Genomic DNA, 20,218 nt, shown 5'->3' with positions numbered 1-20,218 from the left:
GAAACCGGATTGAAGCAGCTGTTGCTACAGTCACTGAAGACACACCTGTCAACGTTTGGGAAGAATTCGGCTGTAGACTAATGTGTGCCGCGTGACAAATGGTGCTCACATTGAACATTTATAAGGTTCTTAGTAAAACTGTTTGAGTTGCTCTTTCATTTGACATATCATTTATAACTGTAAGTTTAATATAACAAATATTATAAAGCGTTAAGACCCCGATGTTCATTTATAAACACGATGTACTCTAAGCATAGGTTTGCCTTTAAGCTACCCTGTAAAACAAGTCGTAGGATTGGTATTACCACGCGATTTTGGTAGATTTCTCCAGAACCAAAACTGATCTTCTCTGAGGTCGGCTTCGAACTGCTTTTCTTTTCTTTTATAAATAATTCGTGGCAGTATTATGCTGCCATGACTTACTAAACCGATATTCAAGCCTATGAGCACATGCGTTCCTTGGAACTGGAATTATTAAAACAATTTGAGGGTATAAGGAATGAACATTCAGATTTTTAAAAAATTAAAGGAACTAATTCGTGCAATTCATATTTTTAATGTGCGCTCGGTATCCCTGAGAACAATTCTTGCTGCATTCACTGTTAAACAAATGGCAGTTCCGCTAACAGTTCTCTACAGGAATGCCGTTATCCTTTCCGTACGTTTTCACACGAAGTGACCGCCCGGTCAACCTTGCTCCGTCCACAGCTCTCGGTCGAATTCCGGCGATATCGCCGCGCTCAGCTATTTAAAGTCGTAAACTAGCCGGGGATCGGCCGAATTACCTTGTACCGGTTCCCAGAACACGGTAAGTGGTGCTCTGTCCGAGGGCGGCCGTTAGCCCGCTGCGCGCGCCGCTAGGTAGGCAGCCCCGCAGCGCAACCGTTTCCGCACCAGAATTTCAATAGGGGTGAACCGGCAGCCGCGCCGGCCGGTAGCGAAGTAGTAGCGAGCCACCTGGACCTGCTGTTAATTAAAGCGACGGGTGGTGGGTAGGGGGAGGGGGTAGGGGGGAAGGGCGGTTGGAAGGAGAGGGGAGGCGCCATTGTGAGGCGCGGGACACGAGCGGCGCAGCACGCGGGTTAATGCCGCCCACGACCGCTCCACTGTGCATTGTGTCCGGGGAGGAGGACGCGGCGCAGCGACGGCAAATATAATACCGCGGCCGCGGCGCTGGTGTGGGGCCCTGCGCCCGCAATCTCCACTGTGCGGACCCGGCCAGACGAGCGAGCAACCGCGCACATCCACTACGGCCGCAACGTCACCGTATTTTTCCTCCCCTCGACGCCGCGGCAAAACAACGCCGTCCCTTCCCGACCTGCGGGTGACCCCGTTCGCTAGCTCAGCGCTCTTTTGTGCCGCGGCATTGTGTCCGCCCGGTCGCCGGCGATCGTCATAACGTGTCCGCATGCGCGTTCTGATACGTGCGTCGGGCGCATCGTAATGTTCCGCAGGTGTCAGTGTCTCGTTTCGTTCAGGTGGACAGGCATCCCTGTCCTGAGCGCTTAACTTACGATACGTACCACTGCGGTCCCGATAAGGGCGCCCGGAATGTCGTTTCGTGGAAAATGTTGTAAGCGCTTTTCGCGTAAAAACAGACACAACTTACGCGTAACGGCGTACAGTTAAAAATACGGCATTCTGTACGTAAATGACCTCGGTGGTCTGAATTTAGTTTCCTGAGCTCTGCAGGTAGGAAGTCTGTCAAGGGTAGTAAAATAAGCCTGTTTGTATTGATATGATTTATTTACACAAAAGTAGACTCGTGGATCAAGTCGCAACACCAACAAGGATTTCCGTGACGTAAACAAAAGTTGGTTCAAATGTTCAAATGTGTGTGAAATCTTACAGGACTTCACTCTAAGGTCATCACTACTTAACCTAAATTATCCTAAGGACAAACAAAATGTCTCTGAGCACTATGGGACTTAACATCGATGGTCAGCAGTCCCCTAGAACTTACAACTACTTAAACCTAACTGACGTAAGGACATCACACAACAACTACCCATCACGAGACAGAGAAAATCCCTGACACCGCCGGGAATCGAACCCGGGAATCCGGGCGTGGGAGGCGAGAACGCTACCACACGACCACGAGCTGCGGGCGAAGGACAAACACACACGCTCATGCCCGAGGGAGGACTTGAACCTCCGCCGGCAAAAGTTAGTAACCCTGTTTTATAACTGGAAGATGGTCACTCAAATTTCACGTCAGTCGCGAAAGAGTGGCGCTAGTATTGCCAATATGAGGATGTAAATCAGGTTCGTTTTGAATAAGCTCTGTAGCGGCCGTGAGCGTTGGTTACCTTTGACACTGGACGTGGTTATTTCATGTCAGTTAAGAACGCTTTTAATGCTATAAAGACGCCATTATCAGCACCTCACTGAGTTTGAACGATATCGTCTAATAGGTCTACAACAATGTCGTTATTCGTTTTGCGATACTACAGAGAGACTTGGCCGGAATGTGGCCTCTGTAAGTGATTGCAGGCAGCGGTGGTCACGAGAATGTAAGGTCGCAAGATCACCGGGCTCCGGACTGCCACGTAGCACTAATAAGAGGAAACAACATCGTGTCCGGCGTATGACTGTGTCCGTCGTACTGCGTTTCCAGCAGCAATTTGAACAGCAGTTATCACCACAGTCCAATTACACTATTGGCCATTAAAATTGCTACAGCACGAAGATGACGTGCTACAGAGGCGATATTTAACCGACAGGAAGAAGATGCTGTGATATGCAAATGATTATCTTTTCAGAGCATTCACACAACGGTGGCGGCGGTGGTAACACCTAAAACGTGCTGACATGAGGAACGTTTCCAACCGATTTCCCACACACAAACGCGCAGTCCGGAACCGTGCGATTGCTACGGTCGCAGGTTCGAATCCTGCCTCGGGCATGGATGTGTGTGATGTCCTTAGGTTCGTTAGGTTTAAGTAGTTCTAAGTTCTAGGGGACTGATGACCACAGCAGTTGAGTCCCATAGTGCTCAGAGCCATTACAACCCATACACAAACAGCAGTTGACCGGCGTTGCCGGGTGAAACGTTGTTGTGACGCCTCGTGTAAGGAGGAGAAATGCGAACCATCACGTTTGCGACTTTGGTAGAGGTCGGATTGGAGACTATCGCGATTTCGGTTTATCGTATCGTGAAATTGTTGCTCTTGGTCGAGATCCAATGACTGCTAGCCGAATATGGAATCAGCGGCATCAGGAGGGTAATGCGGAACTCCATGCTGGATCCCAACGGCATCGTATCACTAGCAGCCGAGATGACAGGCATCTTATCCGCATGGCTCTAACGGATCTCGATCCCTGAGTCAACAGATGGGGATGTTAGCAAGACAACAACCACCTGCACGAACAGTCTGATGATGTTTACAGCAGCGTGGACTGCCAGCTCGGAGACCATGGCTGCGGTTACCCTTGAGGCTGCATCACAGACAGGAGCGCCTGCGACGGTGTTCTCAACGATGAACCTGAGTCCACGAATGGCAAAACGTCATTTTTTCGGATGAATCCAGGTTCTGTTTACAGCATCATGATGGTCGCATCCGTGTTGGGCGATATCGCGGTGAGCGCACATTGGAAGCGTGTCATCGCCATACTGGCGTATCACCCAGCGTGATGGTGTGGGGTACCTTTGGTTACACGTCTCTGTCACCTCTTGTGCGCATTGACGGCACATTGAACAGTGGACGTTACATTTCAGATGCGTTACGATCCGTGGCTATACCCTTCAATCCATCCCTGCGAAACCCTACATTTCTGCAGGATAATGCACGACCGCATTTTGCAAGTCCCGTACGGGCCTTTCTGGATACAGAAAATGTTCGACTGCTGCCCTTGCCAGCACATTCTCCAGATCTCTCACCAATTGAGAACGTGAGGTCAATGGTGGCCGAGCAACTGGCTCGTCACAATACGCCAGTCACTACTCTTGATGAACTGTGGTATCGTGTTGAAGCTACATGGGCACCTGTACCTGTACGTGCCATCCAAGCTCTGTTTGACTCAATGCCCAGGCGCATCGAGACCGTTATTACGGCCAGAGGTGGTTGTTCCAGGTACTGATTTCTTAGGATGTATGCACCCAAATTGCGTGAAAATGTAATCACATGTCAGGTCTAGTATAATTTATTTGTCCAATGAATACCCGTTTATTATTTGCATTTCTTCTTTTTGTAGCAATTTTAATGGCCAGTAGTGTAGAAACTATTGCAAATAGGTTACGTAAAAGACAGCTGTAACGTGCATTCCACTGAGCCCAAACAGTCACCATTTGTGGCCCCGGTGGCCTCAAACGAGAGTTCATTTGGGGTTTGTTGTGTTTTCTGATGATCTTGGTACCAATGATGGTCTTGTATCGGTTAGAAGGAGGCAGTTAAGGACATGTACCCACCCTGTCTGCATACTGGATTTACACCTGCTCTGGGGTGCGATTTCGTATAACAGTAAGAGCACTCTCGTGGTTCTTCCACGCACCCTCGATGCAAAATTGTTCCTCAATCTGATAACTAAACCTGTTGTGTTGCCTTTCATGACTAACATTCCAGGATAAAGCTAGCCCTGTTGCAACCCATCATACTCTACCGAGCGTTGACATGTTGTCTTTTTCTTCTCGATCATTGGATCTGTCTCAGATCTAGCACTTAAGTGACTCCATTAGATTTCATCCAGCGTCATCTACAGACGACATTATCCGTCATCGTATTGACCGACGAAGTACTACTGGCATTGAACTGGATTCCAGAAACTGACATCCGGTACCTGTACAACACAGTACATGCACTTTTGCATGATTTCATTCAACATTCTGGCGATTACACTTGTTATCAATGTACTGAGAGTCCACTTTTTCAGTGGCTCATCTCGCGCTTACATTAACATTTGATCTTGCAATGTTAATCACATAAATACGTTATCTAGGCAAATGTATTCCCGAAATTTCTTTACATTTATTATTTTCTGATGTTTCTATTTTTGTCCGTCAGTGTTGAAAATGTTCTGGAGGTTGACGTTGGGAAAGGTCCGTTTGGCTTCCGGCGCATTGTAGGTGCAAGTGCGGCATTACTGACCTAAGTCGGAAGACAGATAATACTACGTTTGTACCATTTGTAGATAAAGAGAATACTTCCGACACTGTAGACTGGACTACACTCTTTTAAATTCTAAAGGAAAGGGTTAAACTACAGGGACCAAAAAAGTTGTACAACCTGTAGAGAAACTGGATTGCAAATCTCAGACAACGGGTGGGGGAAGCCATAGTTGAGAACGGAAAGACACAGAGCTGTAATGTACACTATGCAATCAAAAGTATCCGGACACCCGCTAAACTATACGTTTTTCATATTAGGTGCATTGTGTTGCCACCTACTGCCAGGTACTCCACGTTAGCGACCTCAGTAATCATTAGACATCGTGAGAGAGCAGTTGGGTGTCACTAGTGTCATACGTCTGTACGCGAGATTTCCACACTCCTAAACATCCCTAGGTCCAATGTTTCCGATGTGATAGCGAAGTGGAAACGTGAAGGGACACGTACAGCACAAAAGCGTACAGGCCGACCTCGTCTGTTAACTGACAGAGACCGCCTACACTTGAAGAGAGTCGTAATGTCTCATAGGCAGACATCTATCTAGACCATCACACAGGAATTCCAAACTGCATCAACATTCACTGCAAGTACGTTGACAATTAGGCGTGAGGTGAAAAAAACTTGGATTTCATGGTCGAAGGGCTGCTCATAAGCCGTACATCATGCCGGTAAATGCGAAACGACGCCTCGCATGGTGTAAGGAGCGTAACATTGAACCATTCAACAGTGTAAAAACGTTGTGTGGAGTGACCAATCACGGTACACAATGTGGCGATACAAGGTCAGGGTGTGGGTATGGCGAATGCCCGGTGAACGTCATCTGCCAGAGTATGTAGTGCCAACAGTAAAATTCGGAAGAATACCTTTTGCATGTTTTGGAATGCCGACTTCGTGCCAGGCCTCACCGACCGACATAGATACCTCTCCCCAGTGCAGCACTCCATGAAGAATGGTTTGCCATTCCCCAGGTAACCTTCCAGCACCTTATTGAACGTATGCCTGCGAGTGTGAAACTTGCCACCAAGGCTAAGGGTGGACCAACACCATATTGAATTCCAACATTACCGATGGAGGACGCTACGAATTTGTAAGTCATTTTCAACCAGATGTGCGAATACTTCTGATCCCATAGTGTACCTTCGATGTTATGGAATCTGTATACTGTCCAGGTAGTAAGGTAAAGCAAAGAAAACATAGGAGAAGAAATAAAAACCTTGAGGTTTGCCAATGACATTTTAATTCTGTCAAAGATGACCAAAGACTTGGAAGAGCAGTTGAAAGGAAAGTATTGTGTCTTGACAAGAGGTTATAAGATGAACATCAGGAAAAGAAAAAGAAGGGTAATGAAATGCACTTGCATTAAAACAGGCGATGCAGAGATAATTGGGTTAAGTGCTAAGACACTGAAAGCATTAGAGGAGTTAAGTTATTTGGCAGCACAACATTTGATGATTGATATAAACTGCAGACAGGCAATAACAAGGAAAAGAGGGATTTGTTAACGTCTGATGATTTGTTAGGGAAGAATTGTATGGTGTATAGTTTGTATTAAAGTGGAAAATGGACAAGAGAGACAAGAATAAGATAGACTCTTTTGAAATGTGGTGCTGTGGAAAACTACAGAAGATAGGTTGGGTTGATCTGTTAACTACCGAGGAGGCACTGAAACCGTAGTGCAGGAAGAACGAAATTTATTGAATAACATGATCAAAAGAAGGGAATAGTTGATAGCATGCATCCCAAGGCAGTAATGAATTTTCAATTTGGTACTGGAAGTAAGTGTTCGAGAGGATTAGAGCGGGGCAGAGTGGGGCGGGGGAGGGTCGAATTCTACAGGGAGGCCAACGCTCGAATAAAATAAGTTGGTTCATGATTCAAATAGATGTAGATTTGCATAGCAACACAGACATGAAGAGGCTTTCACAGGATAGACTGACATGGGTAACAGTCCAGTCTTGGGACTGAAAGCCATAACTCCAACCGATACGGAAAAGTTGTATTCTCTAACTACAATATCAGTGGGTCACGAATGCAATAGCTCAACTCAATTAACTGGGTGTAGCAATCTGTAGGAATATGGAGTGCAGCGATAACATAGGCTCATTCGTAAACAAACAAGGTGGCAGAATTAGTTTCATTGGCAGGATATTAGTGAAATAGATTCATTTTACAAAACACTCGTGCGACCCATCCTAGTATACTAATCAAGTCCCCGAGACTCGTACCACATAGAAATAACAGTGGATACTGCACATATACAGAGGGCAGTGCGAATGGTAACAGGTTTGATTGACCCATACAAGAGTGCAGCGGAGGTGATGAAGGAACTTAAATGGCAGACACCTGAAAGTAGGCGCAAACTAACTGGAGAAATACCTGCTTACAAAGTTTCAACGACCAGCTTCAAATGAATCTAGCAATATACTACAAACCCCTGCCTGTCGCTTCTGTAGTGATTGGGGGGACAATCGCAGAACACACAGAGGCATTAATAGCGGATACAACGGAATGCACCCTTTCCCATGCATTTCATAGTCGTTCGTAAGGTTCGTTTGCAGTACAATTGAGGGAAGTCTTTCAGAGGAATGGCTACATTGCCACACAAGAAGGCAATGCATGGAAGCTGCAGCTCTGAAATAACAGAAGAAGAGGACAATCGACTGCTGGCTCTGCCCTATATGGGACCAACAACAGAAAATAACACTAGGATTCTAAAGAAATGCGAAAATAATTTCCGACCACCGCAGAAGATTAAAAAATTTAGCTGATTAGTCCAAGGCTACGCACGACTGGCGTCTATAGCTATCAGTGTGAGTGTGGACTGCTGTCCATCGGACAATCACAAGGCTGCGCTCTACGCAAACGCACAGACACTTCTCAAATGTTTCAAATGGCTCTGAGCACTATGGGACTTAAAATCTGAGGTCATCAGTCCCCTACAACTTAGAACTACCTAAACCTAACGAACCTAACGATATCACACACATCTATGCCCGAGGCAAGATTCGAACCTGCTACCGTAGCAGTCGCGAAGTTCCGGATTGAAGCGCCTAGAACCGCTCGGCCACCGCAGCCGGCGCGGACATTGCGTGTGAGGAACACCAACAATGACTAGGAAACAGCGCGACAATAATACTTTGTCAAACATTCCGCCTTTCCCACTCAGTCCATTTTGTCCAATATGCAATGGTAGCAGGAATAATTCGACCCAACAACCCAACAACCCCACCTCCACTGAATAAGCGCGCGGAAGTTCCACTTCACAAGTGAACACGACTCTGGTCCCCTCCAGTGTTCTGCCAACTGTAAATACCAGAATATACCGAATAAAAGATCAGCAGAATAGTCGAAAAGTCGATTGCTTGGTTGGTTGGTCGTTTTGGGGAAGGAGACCAGACAGCGTGGTCATCGGTCTCATCGGATTAGGGAAGGATGGGGAAGGACGTTGGCCGTGCTCTTTCAGAGGAACCATCCCGGCATTTGCCTGGAGTGATTTAGGGAAATCACGGAAAACCCAAATCAGGATGGCCGGACGCGGGATTGAACCGTTGTCCTCCCGAATGCAAGTCCAGTGTCTAACCACTGCGCCACCTCGCTCGGTCGAAAAGTCGACTGTGCAATGACAAACGAAGAGCAACATGACGCTAGCCAGCACCCTCGAATATTTTACCTTCAAACACATAACAATGGCCACAAAAGACTACAGACCTACGTACTCCTTCACGGAGTTACTTATGGGTTTCAAGTTGACATTACTTTAGCATACCGGATGCTTTTGATCCATTACTTCAGATCAAAATTTTTGTGTTTGTCTGTAGTCTGCATACTCTCCCAGGATACCAAGTGTGAGAGCAGTCAGGCGCAGTATATCTGGCGTTTTGACTAATACTTGCATTTCTCCTTGGCAGTGTGTAGAGGAAATACTGCCATCACTTATTTCACACGACCTCCTGAGTCAACGGAAAACTGTTTTCGATGGACACTAACTGTTTTCTAAAGTGTAAAAATTGTCCAATTAACAGAATAGTCCCAAATAAGTCTCTTGCGTTATTCGATCTATCATCGTGTGTTAACAGGGAATGTAAAACACTCAAAATAACAAGTACTCTAACTGCTACTGAACTGTGCTTTTTCAGGGCGGTAGTAGGCAGAACAGCGCAAGTCGCCTGAAAAAGAAGTCTGAGGTTGCTGAGCGTAGATTGGAAGAGAACAATATGCTTGATTACGAACAGACGAAGAGTGCTTTTCAGGGGCGGTGGATCCGGGGACAGCTTGACAAAGGAAACCTTCGAAATTAGGACGAATGAAGGCCTTGTAAATAGAGGGGGTCGTTACCGGTGAAATTCTGCTTGGGACGCGTTCTGGTTCCAGTACACTAGGAGCACTCCCAGCCTAGAGACGTCGTTACCGCACGCGTGGTGGAGGCTGACTGACTCTATCGGAATTCGAGCACTGCAACTCCTTCTCCCACCTCCGCCCGCCCTAGCGCGAAGGGAGGAGCGCCCCGCAGTGCTGTAGCAACTGCGTAACGACAACCAGGACGCCGTCTCCAGACTTGGTCAGAAAATAACGAGGCTGATACTCACCGAATGAAGCGCCAACTCGACGAAATCACTCGGCTGAAAACCAGACAGAATTTGATTATCTTAGAAACACCGCTGTAGCTGTATGGTCACTGCCTGTAAAAAGGACGACCGGTTGCGTAACGACATTTACACTATCAGGTGAAGTCCTGAATAGAAAACCGTGAAATAATTCTACGAAGTGATAGCCTTTGATAAAAGGAACGTCAGATCTTTGACTTAAGTGGCTTAATGCAAGTAATATAAAATATAGCATGTAGCAGTACTTACAATTACAACATGATGCTGGACTACATATGATATTAATCTTTTCCTTTGATTCCTAGAATTTTGCTCTATTCTAAAAATCATGTCGCATTCCACGATAAACTCAGAAGGGGGGGCAAATAGGCGGCACCTAAAAAACAGTAACATAAGTAAATCGTTGACATACAGCGCAAATGGGGGAACGGAGGGAAACAGACTGAAAGAACACACCGTACAAAGTCATACTATGTTAGAGTGGATCCGACGCACGAAGTACAGGGCAGCACCGAAGCCGACAGCAGGCTAACGTGGAAAAATACAATGGTCAATTAGGCAGACGGTGCATGCCCAGAGGCGCTAGGCCGACGTGAGTGCAACAACATTACTAGCAGTCGGAAGCACACTAGATTACGTCAAACACTGAAATATAAACAATATGGCATTGGAGGGCCTTAATGGCTTGCTGTGGGAAACTGCTGAAAATGTTTAAACTTTTTGAAAATTAAAAGGAGGGAATTCATAAAATATCAAACCATAAGAAGGGGAGAGGGGCGAGGAAAAGGAGGCAATGCATAAACAGGTAAATGGGCAGGGCTATGCATTGAATCGAAATTAGCTAAAATCGATTTATGTTTCAATTCAAGTTGAGTATTTGGAGAACGACCAGGAGATTACTTTGAGGCACAGTAAATCTAGATCTCCTTGAACATTAAGAACATTTCACTTACGTTCCCTATGGAACACTGAAAAGTTGGATAAAATTATACTAACAGAGTCACATGCATTAGAAAAATGGGTATCCAAAGCTGAGTTACAACCTGGATCAAATGTATGTCCTCTACACCTGACCTCAAATATTTCAACAGTATAGCAGTTATATTTCTACGCGCAGTCATTACAGACCTGAAAGGATCGTACTTCAGTTTTTCACTATGTCTGAACCTCACGAAATATGCCAGGGTAATCTTACGAATCGAAAGTTGTTTGCCAAAATCTTACTAGGGGCCTATTTACCTGCCGGAACTAATGTACGTACGCCCTCTTGCCGTTTTCTACCTGTACGTATCCGTTAAATAAACTTTTGTGTTCAAGCATTAGATTAGTTTATCTCGCCGAGAAAGACAACGAGATCGTTACCAAGCGCCTCTACGGGGTGGTAATACTCCACAGCGCCAACGTGCTGCAGAAGCTGCGGATCAGGAAAGCTAAGCTTCTTAGCTCTTCTTCCACAAGCCGTAACGCCATCTTCTCACAAACAATGAATATTCAAATGCGATTTCTGAATGAGAAAGGTGCTGCATAATCTATCATTGTATACAAAATTTAGTGGGCCTTACTCCTTCCTGTTTTGTGTTGTTGCGTTGAATTGTAAATCTCTTGCGTTTCCAAGTATGGGATCATCTTCATGCTCATTTGTTTGTTGCATGCCCGCTTCGCGATGTTACTGTTGTAATGGGCAAATTCTTGGGACACAATTAGCGAGGTGGTAAAGCGGTTAACACACTGGACTTGCACACGGGAGGACAATGGTTTAATCCCACGTCCGGCCATCCTGATTTAGGTTTTCCGTGATTTAACTAAATCGCTGGAAGCAAATGCCGGAGTGGTTCCTTTCAAAGGGCACGGCCGACTTCCTTCCCTATACTTCCTTAATCCGATGAGACCAATGACCTCGCTGTCTGGTCTCTTCCCACAAAACAACCCAACCCCCCTTGGGACACACACATGTTCTACAAGAAACGCCGGTCATCTCTTTCCCTGGACACTTGGGTCGACATCTCCCTCCTTAGCATGAAATGCAGCAACTTTCCAAATAAGCTTTTGTCTAGTGTCTACCCTTCGTAACTTGTGTTCTTTGTTCTGTTAACTGAACTGGGCTGGACTGCACTCCTATTCTTTAACTTTCGTGTGAGTCTACAATTTGATCGTGAACAATGCCAGTGGTGTGATTACGTAAACACTATCGGATAAAAGAGTCGGATATTATATAATTGTACTACAATTAATTTTTACCGAAAATGATTATAAAACGTAAAACTACAGCCCAAAAAAGCTATTCTGTGAGGTTCTGTATTGTGCAGTGCAGTGACGTCACAGTGCGTAACTCACAGTTCCAACACACGAAATTAACAGAGTTAAAGTGCTACATAAAATAAGGAAATGAATTTTGAATGAATAACTGTCCGAAATGCTTCTCTTAATATTTCCTGTAAATTTAGTATGCATTTCGGAACATTAAATTATGCACATGCGAATGTAAGATTGCACAGTAAGAATAAGACAATCTGCGTAAGAAAATGAGATCTGAACTTCACCTAAGCTGATCCCGACAATGATTTTGAAATGCAACGCTTAACTGTGAAGGATTTCACTATGTCCTGACAAACGTTAAATTGGACCCTTACAAATTTTAGTGGCTTACTTGTGACACCTGAAACTCACTACTGCTCGGAAGTTATGGGGTTGGGTTGTTTGGGGAGGGAGACCAGACAGTGAGGTCATCGGTCTCATCGGATTAGTGAAGGATGGGGAAGGAAGTCGGCCGTACCCTTTCAAAGGAACCATCCCGATTTAGGGAAATCACGGAAAAGCTAAACCAGGATGGCCGGACGCGCGATTGAACCGTCGTCCTCCCGAATGCGAGTCCAGTGTCTAACCACTGCGCCACCTCGCTCGGTCGAAAGCTATGCCAATAAGAAAGTAGCGCAGCAGTAAAGTAGATAAAAGAAACAAAGCCGTACACAATGCAACTCAAGAACATGCACCTTTGCTTAGGACACGAGTATCATGCTTTTCTGAATGATTGTGTTCCGCTCAGTGCAATACAGCGACACATATTTACGAAACAAAATTTTTGTTAGGAGACGCTGGTAGAAACTCGACTTACTATGTTACTGCCAAGACACCAGTATTCTAAAACTATGTTGTGAAACTCTGATTCTTGATAATTATAACTATCTTTCCAAAAATAAGTTCCTATAAAAAACGTGCCTCTGCCATGAAATTACTTAGTGAATGTTGAATCTACAACTTTGAACGCAAACTATGTGGGCAGAAAACTTGCATTAATCACGTCTGATCCATCAAAATAACTAACATAAATCAATAAAGAAAAATCACCTAAATTTTGATTTCCCAAAATCATGATAAATTTCGCACGAGCAATCAAAGGAGCGACATCAATACCTGAAAATCTCCACAGTTCTCAAATCAGTCTTTACCGAATCATATTTCCAAAAAGCAACATCCTGTGCATTTGCCTCTCTGTGTTCCACTAAATTTCCAGGCCCCCACAGCAGCGTAACAAACACATGACTCCCTCACTCACTTCTCACGACAGTGCTACTGGCAAAGACCGTATTGTTTGTACTCAGAACCACTGCGGCGTAACACGTCGACTACTCAAGACCTCTGTTTGGAAATGTCCAGTGTTAAAATATGAAATATGACACATCGAATAAAATTAGAGCCTACATCACTTTCATTGAATACCAAAAATAAGATAGTAAGCTTACACCTTTTGTCGACACAACGTTTGGTTAATACAATGAAATTGTATGCGACAGTGAAAGTCGTTCTGTACGACGAGTTGCTGTACAACTGTGAATACGATCTGAAGCTAGGCGACAGTGTCTGAAATCATTAATATTGAAATAGTGAACAGGTACGTATGTACAGAGATCGTTTTCTTTTTCTTCTTTTCAGAAATAAAGGATCGCTGATCATTTATTACTGATGCGCACTTTCGAACAAATCTAATATTAAACGTGGTTGTTATTTCTTCTCATTTAATTACTTACCAAAGATGTGAGCTTGAGTCAGTCGATGGTATGCCTTGAGGGACTACATCTGACGTGACTCGTGACAGGGCCACAGTAATGTCTTGCAGAGTTCCTTAGAACGTCGGCCAATCACGACTTGACTGTTGAAAGTTTGAAGGTGCATACACTGGGCATACTGTGCGGACTGTGGAAGAAAGGGATCGCAGCGAACCCACAAAATATGCTTTTGCGGATTGCTGCATAGCTACAGGAGGGGACTCAATTAGATATGAACCTGAGGTAGACCTCGTTTTGGGACTGTATTTTAATGGGCGTATTGAGGTGCGATTGTTCGACAGCCTGATCAATGGAAACGGTGGCTTCGCACACAACATTGGGCGGGAGCGAGTTCCAAGGGCGAAGGGTGCGACAGAAGCATTCAAACTGAACGGCATCTTATTCATACCTGACTATTGGTTAAATTAGTGGACAGTTTCATAACAGATACACGGTTATTCATAGAAACAGGTTGTCTGCGGTCCAGCACAAATCATGTGGATCAAGTGTTGTCGCCAACAGTGTTTAGCTTGTACGTCAACTATTTACCGACAATGCCCGAGGTTGTCATCGCACAAATTCCGGATGACACAGTCCAATTCACAAGTAGCTTCACAGTAAACGCTGCAATAATCCTATTACAACAACAGTCAACGTTGATAAAACAATGTACTGCCTCCAACATGATTAAGCTCAGGCAAGCAATACTCAAGCCGTCATATTTACTGGGAAACGGCCCGACTTAAGAAGTTGTCTGAACATAAACGCGACAGCAATTCAGCGCACTACTCATGTACGCTACCAGAAAATTAAACTAGACAAACTACTTTTCAAACGATATGCAATAGCGAAGAAGGAAAAGTTAATCAGGACAGTTTATGCTCTGTGGCTGTTACTATCCAGTACTACAAGAATACCTCCACAAAACGTCGCCTCTGCAAAGCTATCCTGCTCATATCTATGACCTATGGAAGTTGCTCTTATGGAACTAGATGTAACTCAAACATAAAAATTCTCCGTGTCATACAAAACAGGTGTTTGAGACTTATTTTAAAGGCGCCACGCTGGACTCACATTCAAGAGCTACAGAAGGAACTAAATACAACCACTCTACCTGTCGTGATCAAACGTCGCACATGGAAAAGGTAAAAGCAAGCAGGTCCATCTCGAACATACAGGAATGGTTAAAACTGAACCATGGCATCGAGTTAAGAGTCCCACGGTCAATTATTGAAGAGCCAGTGGCACAACAGATTAATGGAACCGCCATCCCAACGGGGTTGTAGTGCATGAGCCTACAAATCCCATTTGTGATTGAAGAATGGCTAAAATGACCATATAATGTAAGAGAAAAAAGTCCTGGTTTCACTAGCAGCAACAGTACTAGGAAACTGCACCTCCCCCTCTCCCTCTCCAACAGCAACACTACCACCACCGCCGACACCACCTACACTCCACTCCACCCAGCATGTGGCTGGGTAGTGACGGGATGGATGACCTATAACACTAAACGGCTAAAATAACCACCCAGTACCGGTTTCCGGTAGCCTATCTAACAGCTTACTCGGGCGACAAAAACTTGATTTTCAGTTTTTTATAACTATTGATCGAATTTAAAAATAGAAACTACTGTCAGATTCTACTCATTAAAAGGTATAATCGTACATTAAGCTTAATACATTAAGTGAAGTACACGGTAGTTATAATCGAACTTCCGCTACTTGGGAGTGAACCCCATGGAAAACGAGTGATTCAAGAACAACGAAATTTCATAGAAGTCATGCGGAAGAAACATAATGAATGGAACATGGAGAGAAACACATTTTAATTTCCACGTGAGAGGGTGACATTGGTTAATTCGGCGCCACGCTTATGTTCCAAGCTACAACCGTTGCTCAGTGTGATGACTATCTGCATCCTCGATAGTCTGTAACAGCACTAAAGACTGTAGGACGACACCTGTCGAATGGTGGTCCACGAAATGTTTAGCCGCCGTGACGCAGCTTATGCACTGCTTGAATATCGCACGTTTCGTTCAGCATTCTCTGCCATGGCAACAGTAACTTCAACAATATGTGGCGCAACTGGCTGCCGGCCTCTCCCAGGAGGAAATTTTCAAATCTCCTTTTAATTCAAACTTCCGAATCACGTTCCTCAACGCCGGTGCAAAAACAGAACCTCTCCATTCTCCTTTAATGCACAGAGAGTCACGAAGACCAGCAACACTACTGCTGTTCTTTTGATAAAACAGCTTTACGAGTAAAGCCCTACTCACCTTGTCTATGCCATGTAGACTGTCTGAAACCGTAATGCATACCTGATGTTTGTGTTTCAACCCTACGTAGCCGTACCAGTACAGGCGCCTAATGGCAAGTCCTGATACTAACAGCACTGACAACATATATCGTGCAGCGCACTGTCCGAACATTATTCTTATAAAGTTGTGAACGCATACGGTAAATAAGTAGCGCAAGTTTAATTGTGATCGCCTTGTAATCAAGTTAGAAAGTGTATATATGTTTGAAGCAGGATTGCTTATGGTGCACATACGAGAGTTGGAACTTAAATAGTGGCAACTATTTATTCACAACCAATACAAAAGAGTTACATGTTTGCACTGTCCTTCTGAGTAGTCACCTACGTTGTGTAGAACCCGTTGCAAGCGATGTGGAAGGCGTAGTATATCGTTAGGAGAGCCGGTTTTGTTGATGGTGCGAATGGAGCGGTCTAAAGTTATGGTGATTCTCGTGTACGACTGTGATGGTGTTATCCTAATGCATTACGTTCCTCCACGGCAGACTGTCAATGCATAGTATTACTGTTCGTTTTTGGAGCATCACCTGCGACCAGTTTTGCGAAAGAAGCGGCGACACTTTTCTGCGTAACGCACGTATCATTTTGCACGACAATGTGCGGTCACATACAGCGCAAGCTGTGACAGCTCTGTTCGGTCGATAGGACTGGTAAGTCTTGTACCGTCCACCATACTCCCCGGACTTAAGTCCTTGTGACTTTGATTTGATTCCGAAGATGAAGGAACCACTTCGTGGCATTCGCTTCAGAACTGTTCGAGAGATTCGACAGGCAGTAGACCGCTCCATTCGCACCATCAACAGAACAGGCTCTGCTAACGGTATGCTACTCATACCACATCGCTGGCAACGAGTACTACACAAAGCTGGTGACTACGTCGAAGGACCGTAACAGGTGCAAACATGTAACTCTTTTGTATCGATTGTGAATAAATAGTTGCCACTACTTAAGTTTAAAAATGGCTGTGAGCACTATGCGACTTAACTTCTGAGATCATCAGTCGCCTAGAACTTAGAACTAATTAAACCTAAGTAACCTAAAGACATCACACACATCCATGTCCGAGGCAGGATTCGAACCAGCGACCGTATTGGTCGCTCGGCTCCAAACTGTAGCGCCTAGAACCGCACGGCCACTCCGGCCGGCACTTAAGTTTAAACCCTCGTATTATCCTGACTACAGTCATCCAGTGTCTGATAATTTATCTTTTGATCAGAGATACATATCGCTAAAACAAACCTTAAAAACGCAGAACATTAAACATTTTTCAAATGTAGGAATCCTTTTTTAAGTCATTCTTTTTGCTATTACTGTTAGAACCAGAACACGAAATATGTTTTGTTCGTTTAGTTACTTATATTAAAAATACAATTAAATGCACTTAGATTTCGTAACAAACTTAACATAAAAATTAGGTAACTTGAACAATGATTAAATAGTTAAGATGATGACTTGGAATTACGGACTGTTTTTTCCGCATTATTTTTGGTGAAACCTAAAATAAACAATATTACACTATTTTGTACTCTCCAAAAATGTCATACGTGAGCGTATAAAGTATTTATCACATGCTTGGTTTTCCAGTTTTTGTTTTGACGTATTCGTTAGTGTGTGGGTGAATAAAGCGATACTAATAAAATCAAGAAAATTAGGGTTTTATGTCTTCAAACACAAAGGTTTTATGAGATAAGTCAAGAGGTTAAAAGTTTGAATATGACTGGAAACAGCATCTGCAACGTTTTCTTCGTGAAAAAAAGAAGAGAGCGAGAGAGAACGAGAGAGAGAGAGAGCCAAATCAGTTGCAACAGTGCAAGGTTTACTGAAAACCTCTTGGCATTTACTTTAATTACGTAGCCGTAAGGCACAAATGAAGATCATTTTCAGGTCAATAACAACAAAACATCAAAATATCGTTCTGACTGTCATTAGAAAGTGCTTTGTAAATGCAACTAGTGAGTTCACATTCTAATGACTGTTGGCACGACACATTGTAGTTTTATTATTATAGAGGTGATTCTGATTTGTGCCTCAGAGCTACATATTTAAACGTAACTCGACAGCATACTGTAACCAGTGTCAATCACTGATCGTTCACCGAGCGAGGTGGCGCAGTGGTTAGACACTGGACTCGCATTCGGGAGGACGACGGTTCAATCCCGCGTCCGGCCATCCTGATTTAGGTTTTCCGTGATTTCCCTAAATCACTCCAGGCACATGCCGGGATGGTTCCTTTGAAAGGTCACGGCCGACTTCTTTCCCCAATCCGATGAGACCGATGACCACGCTGTCTGGTCTCCTTCTCCAAAACAACCAACCAACCAACTGATCCTTCTGAAAAAGACGTTTCGAAAGACGTCGAACCACTAGGTCAGGAGTTTTTCAATAAACTTTGTATTATAGCATCTGAATTGGCTGTTTTTTCACCTTTTCTCCACGAAAAAATATATAACACATTAACTCAGTTGTTAATTAGACATTTGAAGCAGTTTTATACATGAGAGTTCGAGTATGGAGCGGTGTTACTGGTAAGACTATAAACGGGGCACAATGTAGCCAATACGCTGTTTCTGCAGGTACCGCCTGAAGCTCACAGCAGGCATGCTGTTCAACATCGTGTTTTACGTGCGCTGTGAGCGGTACTCATTCCCCCTGGGCCTCGTGTGTTCGCAGACTGCCCGTCGGCCTGCACCCCGGACCTGGCCCCTGTGTGCGGCTCTGACGGCGTCACCTACCGGAACCTCTGCCTGCTGCGCAGGAAGGCCTGCCTGCACAGAGACCGCACGCGCCTCGCCCACCCTGGGGAGTGTGGTGAGTACCGCAGTCTGCCTGAAACAAGGTGTCAAAATAAAAGAGAAATGGCCAAGTATGATTAGGTCCCGCGTTCTCAGGGTTCCGTGGATACTTAACTGCGCATACAGAAGATCATTCATCCCACGACGATTTCTGTTTGTTATCTCATGAATATATGATTTACTATTCCATTGTTTACTCTTAATGTAGTTATTGTGGTTATTTTCATCATTTGAATGTAGATTTGCCTTACTTTACTCAGTGTCCCATCTTTCTCTTATTTCCTGTGTTTTTCATTGGCCTGCAGAACGCAAACGCTCCAACACCCAAGCCACACTGTATCAACGGTCTCGTTCCCACACAACACACGACTCCGTAACCGATGTAATAGTTCGGACAGCATCGCAATCATATACGCAAAATATCGGTCCCAGGAAATTCAAAACTTTCGAGAAAGTTTTGAAGTTCGAAGTCGGATAACAAATGGCAAAAAGAAATATTTGTTTAATGTAATATAATTAAAAATTAACAATTTTCCGATTTTTCCCTCTAATTTTAATGTGAACTGTTACTTCTTGCCTAATTTCATAATAATAGGTCAACAGGAAGTACCTACAGGTTTTAACGAGTGAGTATTCGAATACCAAAATATTTTGATTATATTGGCTTAGAAGCTTAATGTTTTTACGCCAGTAAGGGACCATTGAACTTAGTATGTGACATAAACTTCAACTTGATGCGTTTATCCGTTCCTGTGGGAAAAAAAAGGATTTTAACAAACGGACACGCATACTGCCGGACCATAAATGACAAGGAAATATATTTTTATGTGAAGATACCATCTTCGAGTTAAGGCTCACCGGCCATTTGACCACCTCCTTATATGCGAATGCACAAACAGTGCCCGAGCTCTTACGGGAATGGTAAAGCCGCGAGTGATGAGTATAATGGGCAGGGGCACTATGAATATAGTGCGGGACAATAAACTGCGAATGTGGGTCTCACGGGAGGCGTGCCACAGATAAGTCACTACAGTAGCAGTGTTCTCTCAGCTCTCGGTGGCTCACATGGCTATACCGTCTGCCACATAAGCAGGAGATCACGGGTTCGAGTACCGGTCGGGGTAAATATTTTCTACTGTCCCCGTTGACTTATATCAACACCTGTATGCTGCTAGGGATATTCATTTCATTACAATTTCAAATACATTTTTCGTATGTGTGTTGGACTTAGAGTAAGATACTTTAAGTTAGATTAACCATTGTGTAAGCCTAGGGACCGATGTTCTCGGCAGTTTAACCCCATAAGACCTTACCGCAAATTTCCAAAATTTCAGTCCGCTGGAATGTCAAGAACGCTGGTGT

The 20,218-nt window shown here is 44.4% G+C and overlaps 1 protein-coding gene across 1 annotated transcript in view; it reads left to right on the top strand.

Moving 5' to 3' along the window:
- The window catches only part of LOC126336002 (agrin-like), a 1,245,461-nt gene that overhangs the window by 571,709 nt on the left and 653,534 nt on the right, over positions 1-20,218 (top strand). The window contains exon 3 of the mRNA XM_049999480.1: positions 18,735-18,872. Coding sequence (XP_049855437.1) covers positions 18,735-18,872 — 138 coding nt within the window. The remainder of the gene's footprint in view (positions 1-18,734; positions 18,873-20,218) is intronic.

Source organism: Schistocerca gregaria, chromosome 2, assembly GCF_023897955.1.
Source record: "Schistocerca gregaria isolate iqSchGreg1 chromosome 2, iqSchGreg1.2, whole genome shotgun sequence".
Classification (NCBI taxonomy): domain Eukaryota; kingdom Metazoa; phylum Arthropoda; class Insecta; order Orthoptera; family Acrididae; genus Schistocerca; species Schistocerca gregaria.
The sequence above is the reverse complement of the archived record's forward strand: the minus strand, read 5'-3'. Positions and strand labels throughout refer to the sequence as shown.